This window comes from Gopherus flavomarginatus, chromosome 6 (genome assembly GCF_025201925.1).
Source record: "Gopherus flavomarginatus isolate rGopFla2 chromosome 6, rGopFla2.mat.asm, whole genome shotgun sequence".
Classification (NCBI taxonomy): Eukaryota; Metazoa; Chordata; order Testudines; family Testudinidae; genus Gopherus; species Gopherus flavomarginatus.
The window spans coordinates 5,860,194-5,872,940 of NC_066622.1; the positions used below are offsets into that span (position 1 = coordinate 5,860,194).

A 12,747-nucleotide genomic window follows, 5' to 3' on the forward strand; every position below is an offset into this window, starting at 1 on the left:
TGAGTAGGTTACCAGCTTTTAAAAATACCCAGCAGTTTCTAGAGGAGAGAAAACGAAGGGACAACTGAAAATCTAGCGGTTGGGAGTAGCTGGTGGAAGTGGTTGGGGACTGGGAGTTGGGACTAGATTATTGTTTTTATTTCTGGCTCTGTTACTGACTGGCTGAGTGGCCTCGACAAACCACTTTAATCTTTCTGTGTCTCAGTTTGCCAATCTGCAAAATGGATATAATAATTCCTCCTTTTCCTGGAGAGTTGTGAAACGTAACTGTTAAAAGAATTCTGAAATACTGGTATTATGACAGAAAGGAAAACCTGATTTTAGAAAAAAAGTGCCTTTCCAGACAAGCAAAAAATTCCAGGCATAAGTAATTCCTACTAATGTAGCCTTTGTTCAATAATACCTTTCACATGTATTTCCTTGTCAAGGCCTCCAGGCTGTCCAGCCCAGCACAGCGGAAATGCCCCTAGTGACTCTCTTTCGGTCCATGAATCTCCACACCCCCCCTTGCCTGCAGCTGAGCCAGCATCCCGTTTATCCAGTGATGAGGGAGAGTGTGATGAGAAAGAAGAACATGTTGAAAAACTGGATTGTCGTTATTCAGGTCATCATCCTCAGCCAGCCGCTGTATGTTCTACATCCTTTACTGGCTCTGAATATGTGAACAAAGCGATTACGGTTTTTCAATGTATTTCTGGGGTGTCCACTAAAATGTTCTCATGCCACAGGAAAATGTGTTTGTTACAGAATAGGCAGGAAAGGTTTAGTCATAATTATCAGAGTAAATGTGCTATGAAAACACATTCTGAGAGATCTCCACTGTAACATAAGAGAAATCAAAATGCTGCAGATATTGGAGGTGGAAGCGGAAACTTTCTAAAGTGTTTTGAGAAGAGGGTAGATGTGGAACTGGTACATGCAAAATAGCGGTATGGTTTAATAACACTTCCAGTATTCTGTTTTTAAATCATAGTGCTAGCCTTATTGTTGCATAGAAATAATGGCTTGCAGTAACACGGCTTCATGTGGAAATCTTGGCAGCAGTTGGTACATGTGGCATACTTTCGTTTCCAAAAGCAAAAAAAAAAAAATTCACTAAAATATTAGTGCATGTGATGTAATTTAATTTCTAGATCTTTTAGTGGAATCATTAAAAACAGATTTTAAATGACTGCAAGCAATTTCTTATAGAGAACGCACATATTTATTTAGATATATAAGGTACATCTTATCCTGCATATAATGTGTATCTTATCCTAATTGCCTTTGACAAAATTTAAAAAACCAGTTCACCTAAAAACCAGCAGCTGTCTCCCAACAAGACTCAGCCTCAGAGCAAAAGAAGCTTCCCCGTAAACCTCAGGGCCTTCTCACATAGTCCATACAGCATGGCCTGAATGTCAGAGCAAGTATGGGAGAAGGTTGCAAACCTAATGGCCCCTCAAAAAAAACATAAAAAAACCTACCACTTTCCCCCTCTCTTTAATCAAGGTGACTCCAATTTAGGTGGCAGCATCTCAGAGAGAGAAAGATGGCCCTCCTTGCGGGTTGGGCCTGAGCTATTTGGGAATATATATTGAACATACTTTTTGGGCCATAAGGATTATAATCCTAATGTACATGTTTGCCATCTTAGGTCCTTAGACTTTTCCTGTATATTATTGGTTTGTAATGAAGTGTGTTAATTTGATTATTTAGAGAGTGGTTATTAAAATTAGAAAACACCAAAATAAAATCTGTATTTTCAGTTTTGCACATTTGGTAGCCGGCAAATTGGAAGAGGTTATTACGTGTTTGATAAGCGGTGGAACCATATCCGATGTGCACTTAACTTCATGGTGGACAAGCATCTTAATTCACAGATGTGGAAGTGAGTAGAAATGAAAGTGGTTTTTTTTTTTATTATTATTCTTGCTATCATACAAATAGGTTAAAGCTTGAGAGAAAAATGGCTTTTCTGTTGTTATAATAATTCATGAAAGACCTCCTTTTAAATTACCACTTCCCAGTAACATGGTAAATGTGAGCAACAGCTCCATTTGAACTGTCCTCTGGAGAATAGGAGGGGATTGAGTTACATTCACCAGGAGACTGTAGTCTTTACTTCTTCATAAAACTGTATCCACAGATCTGCTCTCTTCGTGTTCTTGTGCTGAGCTGAGAGTAGGTGGATCCTTTTTAAAGCAATATGATGGCTGACAACTTGTGCTTTCCTGTTGAACATGGAAATGAGATCTCTTGAGCAGTTTCTAAAATTCTAGTACCTCAACCCCTAATTATGATTCACCTTCAAACATTAATTTTGAATCCATGTTCTACATCCAAATTGTACATTTTCATCCCATCTGTTTTCTGTACCTTTGGTTTTCTTAATATTTTTAGTAGTTTAATTTGTTTATAGCTTCAATATTAAATTTTCTTAGCGTTGTGGTTTGTGATGAATTGTAATTTTAGTCATAGAAATGTGGGGCTGGAAGGGACCTCGAGAGGTCAAGTCCACCGTCCTGTGCTGATTGGGACCAAGTCAACGTAGGCCATCCCTGACAGGTGTTTGTGCAGCCTCCAAAAAATCCTCCAATGATAGAGATTCCAAAACCTCCCTTGGAAGCCTGTTCCAGTGCTTAACTATCCTCATAATTAGGAAGTTTTTCCTAATTTCTAATCTAAAGCTCCCTCGCTGCAGCTTGTGCTCATCACTTCGTGTCCTACCTTCAGTGCACCTGGAGCTCTTTGAGGGTTTAGTGTATCATAAATTGAACATGAGTCAGTTCCCCTACTAAGCACTGGTGAGGCCTCAGCCAGAGTATTGTGTCCACACTTCACCCAGTTTTCTAAATCTGTTTGAGTCCAGATGAGAGCAACAAAAATGATAGGTCAGGTTTGAGGACAACTTAAAACTAGTGGCCATGTTGTCCTGAGACAAGACGACGGGCAGCAGGGGGAGGGAGGACGAACGACCTGATAAGTCTTCAAATATGCAACAGGCTGTTATAAAGAGGATAGTAACTCTGTGATCCTTTTCAGCAGTGCTACCGCCTAGCCAGTTAGTCCTCATTTATTTCCTGTAACAGTTAATGTGCATCTGGCATTGCTCTTTGAGACCGATGGATTTCCTGTCTGAGGAGTTTGGGGACTGACAGTTCTCTCTGATTTGGAAAAAATAGGTTGAGACAGTGGGGTATCTTTGTTTTTCAAAGATGAGCTTTTCTGTAGTATATGTGTTTGGAGCAAAGACATTTTTCACCAATAGGTAAATTGTGTTCAAAAGGTTTGCTTTGTGCCAGGTTATATGGAAATAATTGGGGAGTGGGGGAGTTTTCCTGGCATGAGGCTGGCAGTGTAGTATACAGAATTTAGGAAAAAGCATTCAACATCATACTCATCTTGAATAATCCTCAAGGCTAGGGGTAGATTATCAAGGCCCTAGATTAAGAAGGGTCTTATTGGACCCACACAACTTGGTTCCAGGTTTCCCTATAGAGCAGTGGTCATCAACCAGTAGCTCACGAGAACGGGGAACTGCGGCCAGTGGGAGCTGCGGGGGTGGTGTCTACAGGGAGGGGCAGCACATGGATTCACGTGCCCCCCCTCAGGGGCCACATGAAAGTACTGGGAGCACTGTGGGGCCGGGGTAGGCAGGGAGCCTGCCTTAGCCCCTGCCCCAGCCCGGGTGAAAGTGAGTGAGGGTGGGGGAAAGTAAGCGATGGAGGGAGGGGGGAATGGAGAGAGTGGGGCAGGGCCTCGGGGAAGGGGCAGGATAGATCCTGGGTTGCACTTAAATTCAGAAAGTGATCTTGTGCTTTAAAAGGTTGGAGACCACTGCTGTAAAGGGTATTTCGTATCGATTGTGGGGGACTTGGGAGCAGGAGACAGTGGCAAGGTGAGCAGGAGTGTCATGAGCACTTGAATTGTTTAGTTGGGGTGTTCTGTTTGGTTGGACTGGATCCAGGTCCCATTTAGTCATCATTTCCCACTGCTCAAGCTATCCCAGAGCCCGTAACGGTGCCAGCTCCAGCCCAGTCACTAAAGCTTGTTGCAGTGAGAGCAGTGCTTTTATGGTCTCTTTCTCTATTTGCTTCCCTCTCCTTCTGGGGTCAAAAAGGCTCCTGTGGCACCTCCTCATAAAACGGAGCATCCTGCTCTTCACCTCTCAACAAAACACTTCCGCAAAAGCTCTTGGTGTTGGCATCACAGTTGGTGCTGAGAACTGTCCTGGAGCTTCCTTTGCAATTCCGAGGTTACTGCTTCAGGGCACTACACCCCTAGTGACTTGATGCCTTTCCATGGCTTAAGATCTATGAGGCAGAGGGAACTCAGCATTGAAGTCAATTATAAAACTCACATTGATTTCAGTGGGAGCAGAGTTAGGCCAATGGTGAGCACTTTTGAAAGTCTCACCCAGAAGAGCAGTCAGTCATATTTAGGGAACTCCAGTTACAGATAAGTAACCACATATCCATCCACCAAAGAGATAGGATCACTAAGCAGTACTTCAGTTGTTTCCAGCGTAGTTGGGTTAATTTATCAAAATGCTTTAGGGTTTGATAATGTTAGTATTTTTGCACTGAACAAATGCAAATATAATTATTCTAATGCAGGAGCCTGGTGTCAGTGCACAAAGAACACTAACCGTTTCTTCTTTTTTTTTTTCTAGGAAAATTCCCCCAGCATCTAGCAACACGGCGTCTGTTCGTGCTCCACACTGGACAAACTCCACGCCTACGTCACAGTATGGTGTCAGTGCCGCAGGTTTCCTTTTACCCAGCACGGTTATGTCATCACCAACATTGGTTTCTCCTTCCTGTGTCTCTCTTAATAGTAAATCAGTCCCACCACATGGAACTACACTAAATGCCAATCCTTCTCAGCTGGGTGCAGTGGACCCTGTCTGCAGTATGCAATCAAGACAAGTGTCTTCGTCCCCTTCAACACCTACAGTGCTTTCCTCAGTACCATCACCTATGCCCAGCAAACTTCAGAAATTGAAATCCAGCAAGTCTTTTAAACCTAAGGAGTCTTCTGCTAGCAGCGCCAACTGTAACAGTACCAATAGCAACAGTAGCAGCGGCGGCTCAGGAAAGAAGCGTAAAACCAGTTCCGCACTGCTAGCACCTTCGTCTCATTCCACAGAGTCCTTTAGGAAAAACTGTGTGGCTAACTCTGGGACCTCTTATCATTCATCGCTGACATGTTCGTCGCACAGTGTTGGCCTCAATTGTATGACTAGCAAAGCTAACTCTGGTAGCCTCAAACATGACCAATCAGGGAGGGGCCCTCCTACTGGAAGCCCTGCAGAATCGATAAAAAGAATGAGTGTGATGATGAACAGTAGCGATTCCACTCTTTCCTTAGGGCCATTTGTTCATCAGGCCAGTGAAGTGACTGTAAATTCACACAGCAGTTTTTCACATGCACACACTTCCCTGGACAAATTCATAGGAAAGAAAAGAAAGTGCTCACCTAGTTCAAGCAGCATAAACAGCAGCAAATCAAACAAGGTTGCCAAATTGCCACCGGTGAACAATGTTCATGCAAAACACACCAGTGCAATCACAGGGACACAGGGACTGATGAACAATTCTCTTCTTCATCAGGTATGACAGTTTGTATTGAAGATATTTCACTGACGTAGGCTTGACAGATTAGCTTTAGACTCTGCAGACTTGCACAGCTGACTGCACATGGGTATATTGGTCATAGAGCGTTTAAAGCCAGAAGGGACCCCTGGGTCGTGTCCTGTTTTAGGTTGACTAGTTGATTCTAGACACTCTGTTAGTGAAAGGTGGGTATCTGTTTTCCTATTTGACCGTTACTCTTTTGGAACTATTTTTCACTGTGAATCTGTTGCTATTGGATTATTACAACAAATCCACTTTTTTAAAGTGTGGTTTAATCTGAAAAGTTGGGTTTAAAAGTGGCATAATGGGTTCCGTAATTATTACCTAATTACTCCCAGATGAAATTCACTCACTTCACAAGTAAAAATATTTTTCCTGAGTGTCAGCCTTGAAAACTGAGCCAAGTATCTGAAAGTCAGGCTGGAATCTTTCTGACTTCCATATCCACAACAATAAGCATTCTATAATCAGAACATAGTTAACCATTTTGATTATAACTCAGCTGCAGTAAAATACAGCTCCCTTCCACAGAGCTCTATTGACTGGCTCTGCAGTATGAACAGGAGAAAAGAGTAGTTAACAATTACTTTTGTTAGTTTAAAACCAGCAGAAATTACAAGAAAAACCACAAAGGGATCAGATCTTGCGAGTGAGTAGGGTCCTATTGTTTCTTCTCAAAATAGAACCACATTGAAAGGGATGTGTTGTTTAAAACCTATTTTGCCATGCATAGTGGGGTCATGAGGAGAGGAGTGGGAAATAACAGAGAAAAATCAGATAAGGCGGTTTTTGCAAAACTATGAGAAATAGGTTGGAAGATCACTTGAAAGAGACTATTTAAAAAATAGACTCCGAGAAGCTAGATATGGAGAAGATTTATCAGATCATCCAGATCCCTGACATTGTACGATTGTTCCCCATGCTATGTTTTCTACTGTGTTGAAATATTGACGATGTCTTTCTATTTCTGCCAGTCCTACAAGCCCCTCCCCCCTCGGCTTTTTTTCCGTGTTACTGCGAAAGTTCGTGTAACTGAAATGTTAAGAGCTCACAAAGGTCCATCTTAGACAGGTTTCTGAATTTTCCCTTTCCTCCAAAGAACAGGTCTGCCATTGCCGTTGTACGCTTAGTGTACATACTGTAAAGAAAGAAGAAATGACTATCTGTGGATAATACGGCTCAGCCATCATTGCTCTAGGAAACTTTCACTTTTGATACTTCCTGACCGTTTTTATTTAACTCAGAAACCTAAGGGGGGGAAAGCTGCTTTGGAAATAATTAAATTGAATGTATAGGTTTAAGAAATGCGGAAAGTCGCACCTTAGTGCTTCTGATTATTGTTCTCGTGACTACGATACAAGTCAGCCACTTAGGAGGGTAATTGGAGGGCACAATTACTTGGGAAGGCAGAGACTTTAGAATTCCAGATGCAAACAAGCCAACTGGCTGTTGCTAATGCTACCTGGTGCCTTGTAACTCCCTCTGACGTGTTCTCTTGCTGTGCAGAAAGGTCTTGCCTGATGTGGCCTTTACTGTAGCTATTACAACATGCTTGCTTACACAGCTTTCTTTTTTGTTTGAAAGCCAAAGGCACGTCCTTGATAGCTGAATATGCCGCGGTGAGAAAAGAACTGGACAACGTTCACTATAAGCAAAACCTCCATCTGGAATTCTGGACTCCAAGATGCCTTTGAGTTATCCCAGCTTCCCATGGTCCTCAGGTGTGGAAATCTACTGGACTGTCATTCAAACAAGGAATTTCCCTGAAGCCATGTCTGTAGCAGTGAATATTGTAAATGGACACTGGATGAAGTTCAGCCACATAATTTCTCTTACCAGTGTTAACAGTGGTCTGGACTGCTTGCTACAAATCTGTGAGATTTTACCTACAGGAGTACATCATCTTGCCACTATTTGACATAGACTGGCTGGCAAAAGAATGTTTGGGGACAGCCATTACTGTGGACTCTTTTTATGCTAATGGTGTCTTTTGTAGGTTATTAGCCACCCAACAGGCGCTGTCAATTGAAAGAACCCCTCCAGCGGGGGTGCAAGGTGTTAGGCACAATGAAAAGAAGCCCTCAAGAACGGAATATGGCTTTAGTGTTTTTATAGCAGTGTTCCTTTAATGGAACACAAAAATAGCACAATTCAGAAACTAAATAGTCTGTGTTTTGCCCAGCCTTTTGCAAGTAATTTGGGATAAGAAGCTGTCAGGAGTTTCAAAAACTTTTTAAAACTTGTTTGAGGCCATTGTTCGAAAAACAAATATAAAAATAATGTTGTACTCTATCTGATGGAAAAGTGATTATTATTTTGAATAAGATTCTATTGCAAAAGAAAGTAAAAATTGTTAATTTCTTTTGATGAAGGAAATCAGAATGCAAAAGTATCAATTAACAAAGGCAAATAACCTATAAAATTATTCCCAAAGAACATATTTTTTGACCTATACTGTATACCAGAAGCCTTTGTTACTTTAAAGAAGAACTCTACTCGTTTGAATTAGGTTGGTTATACCTTCTGGCCTGTACAAACAGCCCTTTTAAAACTAAATATTTTAAATATTTAAAGATTTTCTGAAAGGTTTTCAGTTAGTTTATGCCTTGTTCTTGTAATCAAATCATTAACCCTTGTCATGCTTTCAGCTACCCACAATCAGATATTTCAGAATGCTGCACTAGATGCTAGTTAGCAGCTGAGTTCAGCTTTAAATCCACCTGGATGGGTTACTATCATCTTTTTCTCAGATACAGATGTTTTGTGAGTAAAGAGACTGCACTATGTTACAGTCAGATGGTCAGTTTTCACGAGAGAGTTTATCTTGTTTAAAAACATCTCAAAAATGAAATCCTTTAAAGGGCTTTAGCATTATTATAATGTAATTGATTTGCATATTTTCAGTAAGCTTTTTAACAGTGAATTTTGAGACTTTACTTGAACCTTTGTTAAGGGGTGAAGTAAAGGAAAACAACTTCTAAATCAAGAATATACTCTTTTGCCTTAAAGGGGCACCAGATATTGCTGAGATCAGACAATCTGAGCCTATCAAATTATTCACGCAGTCCAGCCTTCTTCTCCCCAGTTTGGTGGCAAATCGTACATCAGGGATTCTCAAGCCACTAAGAGCAACAGCTGGTTGGTTGGTTACCTGTTCACGTTTCCAAGTTAACATGACCTTGCTGCAGAATTATTATGTACCGCAAAACAACAGCAAGCCTCTATGCAGACACTTTAGCTTTGAGTTTATATAAATGGTCACCATGAAAAAACACTTCAGATGTTTATTATGCAAACATAAACTAACTGTATTTCAGGAACAAAAAGTTGAAGATGTAATATGATGCCCAATTGAAAGGATTGTTTCCTGCACAGTGGGTGTGAAATTCTGGCCCCATGGAAGTCAGTGGTGCCAAGGTTTCACCCCCACATTTCAGTCACAAGTGCAATTTGGTTGGATAGACTTACATTTCAGGTGAACAGAAATGTATATTCATCAACCTTTGTGGCTTTAAGTGATGGAACGTCTTTAGTTGTGCAAAGATTATGTTGATCTGAAAGCTTAATGGCAAGTCAAAGCTCATTCAAAACCATGCAGACATTTGAAAGTTAGTATTTAATCACTGTGCTTCATGTACGGCCGGGTTTTAACTACATATGCATTAGGGCTCGTAGTTTTAATCTATTGGGACTAGGAAGTGAGGCCATCTTAAATTTCGTCTGCCCTTGAATACAAACCTGCTTAAATATTACAGGTTAGATCTTGGTTCTAAACAGACAACGGTTCCTGAAGCTTTTATTGTCTCTCATAATTCTTACTGTAAATAATTAAGGAAGCTTAAAATTAATTTACCTTGCAAAATTGAATTTGCAGTGGCTGGGTTGTTTCTAGACAGATTTTCGTAGTAATTTAAGAGTTACAATTTTATAGGCTTTCCAACGTCTCGTTATGACTCCTGCAGTTTTCTTAACCTAAAATATTGCTGCAATGATGAACAAAGAATTATACAAAAAACATACTTTTGTATCTTTATTTTGGAATTTCTTGTTCTATTATAAATATTGAAGTATCCCTATTTCAGAAGACATATTTTGTTAATTGATTGTACATATTTAAATATGTATTTTTGCACAGGTCTTTTTTTCTTATATCCAGTTTTGGTACAATTGAGATCATCTAGTATTTATTTATTAATTAATTAAAAATAGCAAATACCTTTTTTATAATTTGAAGTGGTTCACTGCCAAGTTAATAGTAACATGCCTACTTTGCAAATTAAGGGATGCCTTTGTTTTGTGAAAGTTGTGTCCCTTTTAGTGTCTTGGGAGTGGATACCCACAAACTAACGCCAAGATCCTGCAATTGGATCCATGCAGAGGTCTGCCGCAAGAATCTGATTGCAGGATCAGGGTCTAAATGGCCTAGATGGCATTGCTTATCAGTTGTCTGATTCCCAGAAGACTACATTTAGTTAAGTGACACTCTGCTTCTTTTTTTTAGTATGTGTGTATGTGTGTGTGTGTGTGTGTGTGTGCGCATGTCCGCACACACATTTGTATGGATCTCATGTGGTTTAAAACTAATGGAAAAACTGAAAGTGCCTGATATAACTAGTTTTAAGCTTAGACTGTTTAAACAGCTTCTCCTTAAAAGACTTGAATGTTCAGTTGAAATTTTGGAGCTTGCTTTTTCCACCTATATATTTCTAAAATTTTAATTAGAAGAGGTTCAAAAAACAAAAATGACTGATGCTGGTGATTTTTGTAAAACATTTTAAATAGAATAACAGGTTTTGAAACAAGCCCTTTAATCGTGCATCTCAAAATAATGCCAAGGGTTAAATATTTTTTTCGAACAGAAATTTACAGAACTGTCTCCTTTTTTTGGTTTTTCATTCTTAAACGATATAGTTTAGAAAAAGAGAATGTTGAAAATATTTTGTATTCCAGGAAAAAAAACAAAAAAACAAAAAAACCAGATAAGTACCTCTTAAAACAATTTAAAAAAATGTGTGATTTCCAAATGTCATTTCTACGGCAGTTGTCTTCCTCTAAGAGTTCTCTTGCCAAGGAATCTCTGTTGTCTCTCGCTCATTCTGTCCTGGGGGAGGGAATCGGGCTTGAAAAATTCTTAACTTTTCACTGTTGAGCAGAAAATCATTTTTACATTTTGTGCGAAATATTTTACGTTTGAAAGGTAATTTAAAAATGAGCACTACATAATGTCAGTGTGAATGTAGGCCTCGAAAGTATCCTGCTCTGTGTTGAGCCTGGTTCTAAAAAGCAATCTCCTGTGTAAAATGTGTGAATAGTTTGATAATTTTGTATACATAATCAAGAGCATCTGATCAGCTGAACTTTGTGGTGGCTGCTGTATAGAACATGAACAAATGTCATGGGATAGAAAAATTACTTTGGATATTTAAAAGAAAAATAAATATATAGTCTATTTGTTTTGTAACAAGTTTCTGTAAATAAAATAATTTATACTATTTATAAGAAAAAGTTGTGCTTTGCTTCATGAAAAAAATTACACAAACAGATGTTACTAAACAAGGCAATAAAATTAGGCTTTTTCAATAAATGACGTTGGTTGCATGAAATACATTATATGTTTCTGCTTCATTATAGTACCAAGCAAAACAATTTAGCATTGAAGGTAGACATCCATATTGGTGCCTCAGTGAACTAATTTCAGAGAATTACTTTGGGTCAGAGTCTGCCAGCCCTTACCCCCCGTGTACATGAGGCTGGTAGCATCCGATTCTTTAAAAAGTACAACCTTGTTTGCTTTGGTATATTCTTGAGAAATGTCTAAGTACTTTCCCTGCTCACAGAAAGTTGGCTTATTTAAGATTCTTGTTTTATGGAGTGTAAGTAGAATGATTGGAAGACGCTTTTTAATATTTCTGTTTTGAAATACAAAATGTAGTGTGTTGAACAATATTTCTTTATTTTAAAAATACGTTTGTGCAGTGAAAAAATACAGAAAGATACCAGGGCATAGGGTTACCAGAATATAATTCATCGCTTCACGTCAGGCATGGAATATTGTGTGGCAGAACTCTGATTTTATCAACATACCTATTCATAGAACATTAATCAATAGAAATGGCCTCCGAAATAGGAGCTGGCACTCCTTATTCAGGCAAATCTCCCATTGATGGTGATGAGAATATGCCTGAGTGAGCAGTTCTGTATCCCACTCAATATCTAAAGCCCTGAGCCTGCAAGCTGATCGGTGGATGGACTCAGATGGAGACTGATGAGGCTGGTCCACCCACGTGGGTAAGTTTGCAGGACTGGGGCATAAGTTTTGGTCAAAGTCTCATTAGTAATGTGATGCTCCATGGTTGCATTAAGTAGCAGTAATTGTGTCTGTAATTTTTATCACAAAGGGAAGATTTTTTGCCCCAACTTTTCTTTTAAAAGGAGTATCTGACACAAAAGTGTTGGGTTTGTGCGTGGGAAGGAGTGTTCCCATTTTGGATTTGTTTTTTTTTTTTATGTTTTCTTCTCAGTTTATTATGTAGGCTTCAGTAGTGACTCTTAGGGCAAAGGATGCATTGAGTTGCTCAGGTAAAGTGGGATTTATAGTCCTCTGTTAGACACAAAACAGCTCTTTATAGCCAAAATTACTTCTGAGGTAAAGATTTTATTTTCTGGCAAGTCACCAGTTCATCCATCTAGTAGTTGAGAAGTTAATGGCTTCCGATGATATTCTTTGGAACTCATTGCTGGCGTCTCTCGTTTCAGATTCCCTCTAACTTACAAATCGCTTGCTTACAAAATGCAAATGTTAGCTGGCGTGCTAAGCTCGAACCAAGGCATGAATCGATCAGGGACAGGGTATTCGTTTGGGAAGGTCCACGTTCTATTTTAAGTGGTGATCTGTGGGTTATACAGTTACAGCTTCAAGCTCCCTTCAGGTCACAGTATATCTCCCCTTAGGGTCAACAGGATGTTTGTCAAGGTCAAGTGTAAAATTTAGTCTTTGTCATTACCATTATTTATTGTTGCCTTTGAGTCCTGCTCAGTAGCACTCAGAAAATCCGCACTCCTTTAGTACCCACCACTACCTTTGTGTCTCTTCCTTCCCGTCTCCTTTCTGCTTCTCACCTTTTCCCCT

General features: G+C 39.6%; 1 protein-coding gene across 4 annotated transcripts in view; it reads left to right on the forward strand.

Annotated features, from left to right (window-relative positions):
* Positions 1-11,223, forward strand: part of ATXN7 (ataxin 7) — a 136,489-nt gene extending 125,266 nt beyond the window's left edge. For all 4 annotated transcript variants that reach the window (XM_050957321.1, XM_050957322.1, XM_050957324.1 and 1 more), the window contains 4 exons: positions 429-627; positions 1,749-1,870; positions 4,655-5,594; positions 7,203-11,223. In XM_050957321.1, coding sequence (XP_050813278.1) covers positions 429-627; positions 1,749-1,870; positions 4,655-5,594; positions 7,203-7,220 — 1,279 coding nt within the window. In that variant the 3' untranslated portion in view covers positions 7,221-11,223. The remainder of the gene's footprint in view (positions 1-428; positions 628-1,748; positions 1,871-4,654; positions 5,595-7,202) is intronic.
* The last annotated feature ends 1,524 nt before the right edge of the window (positions 11,224-12,747 follow it).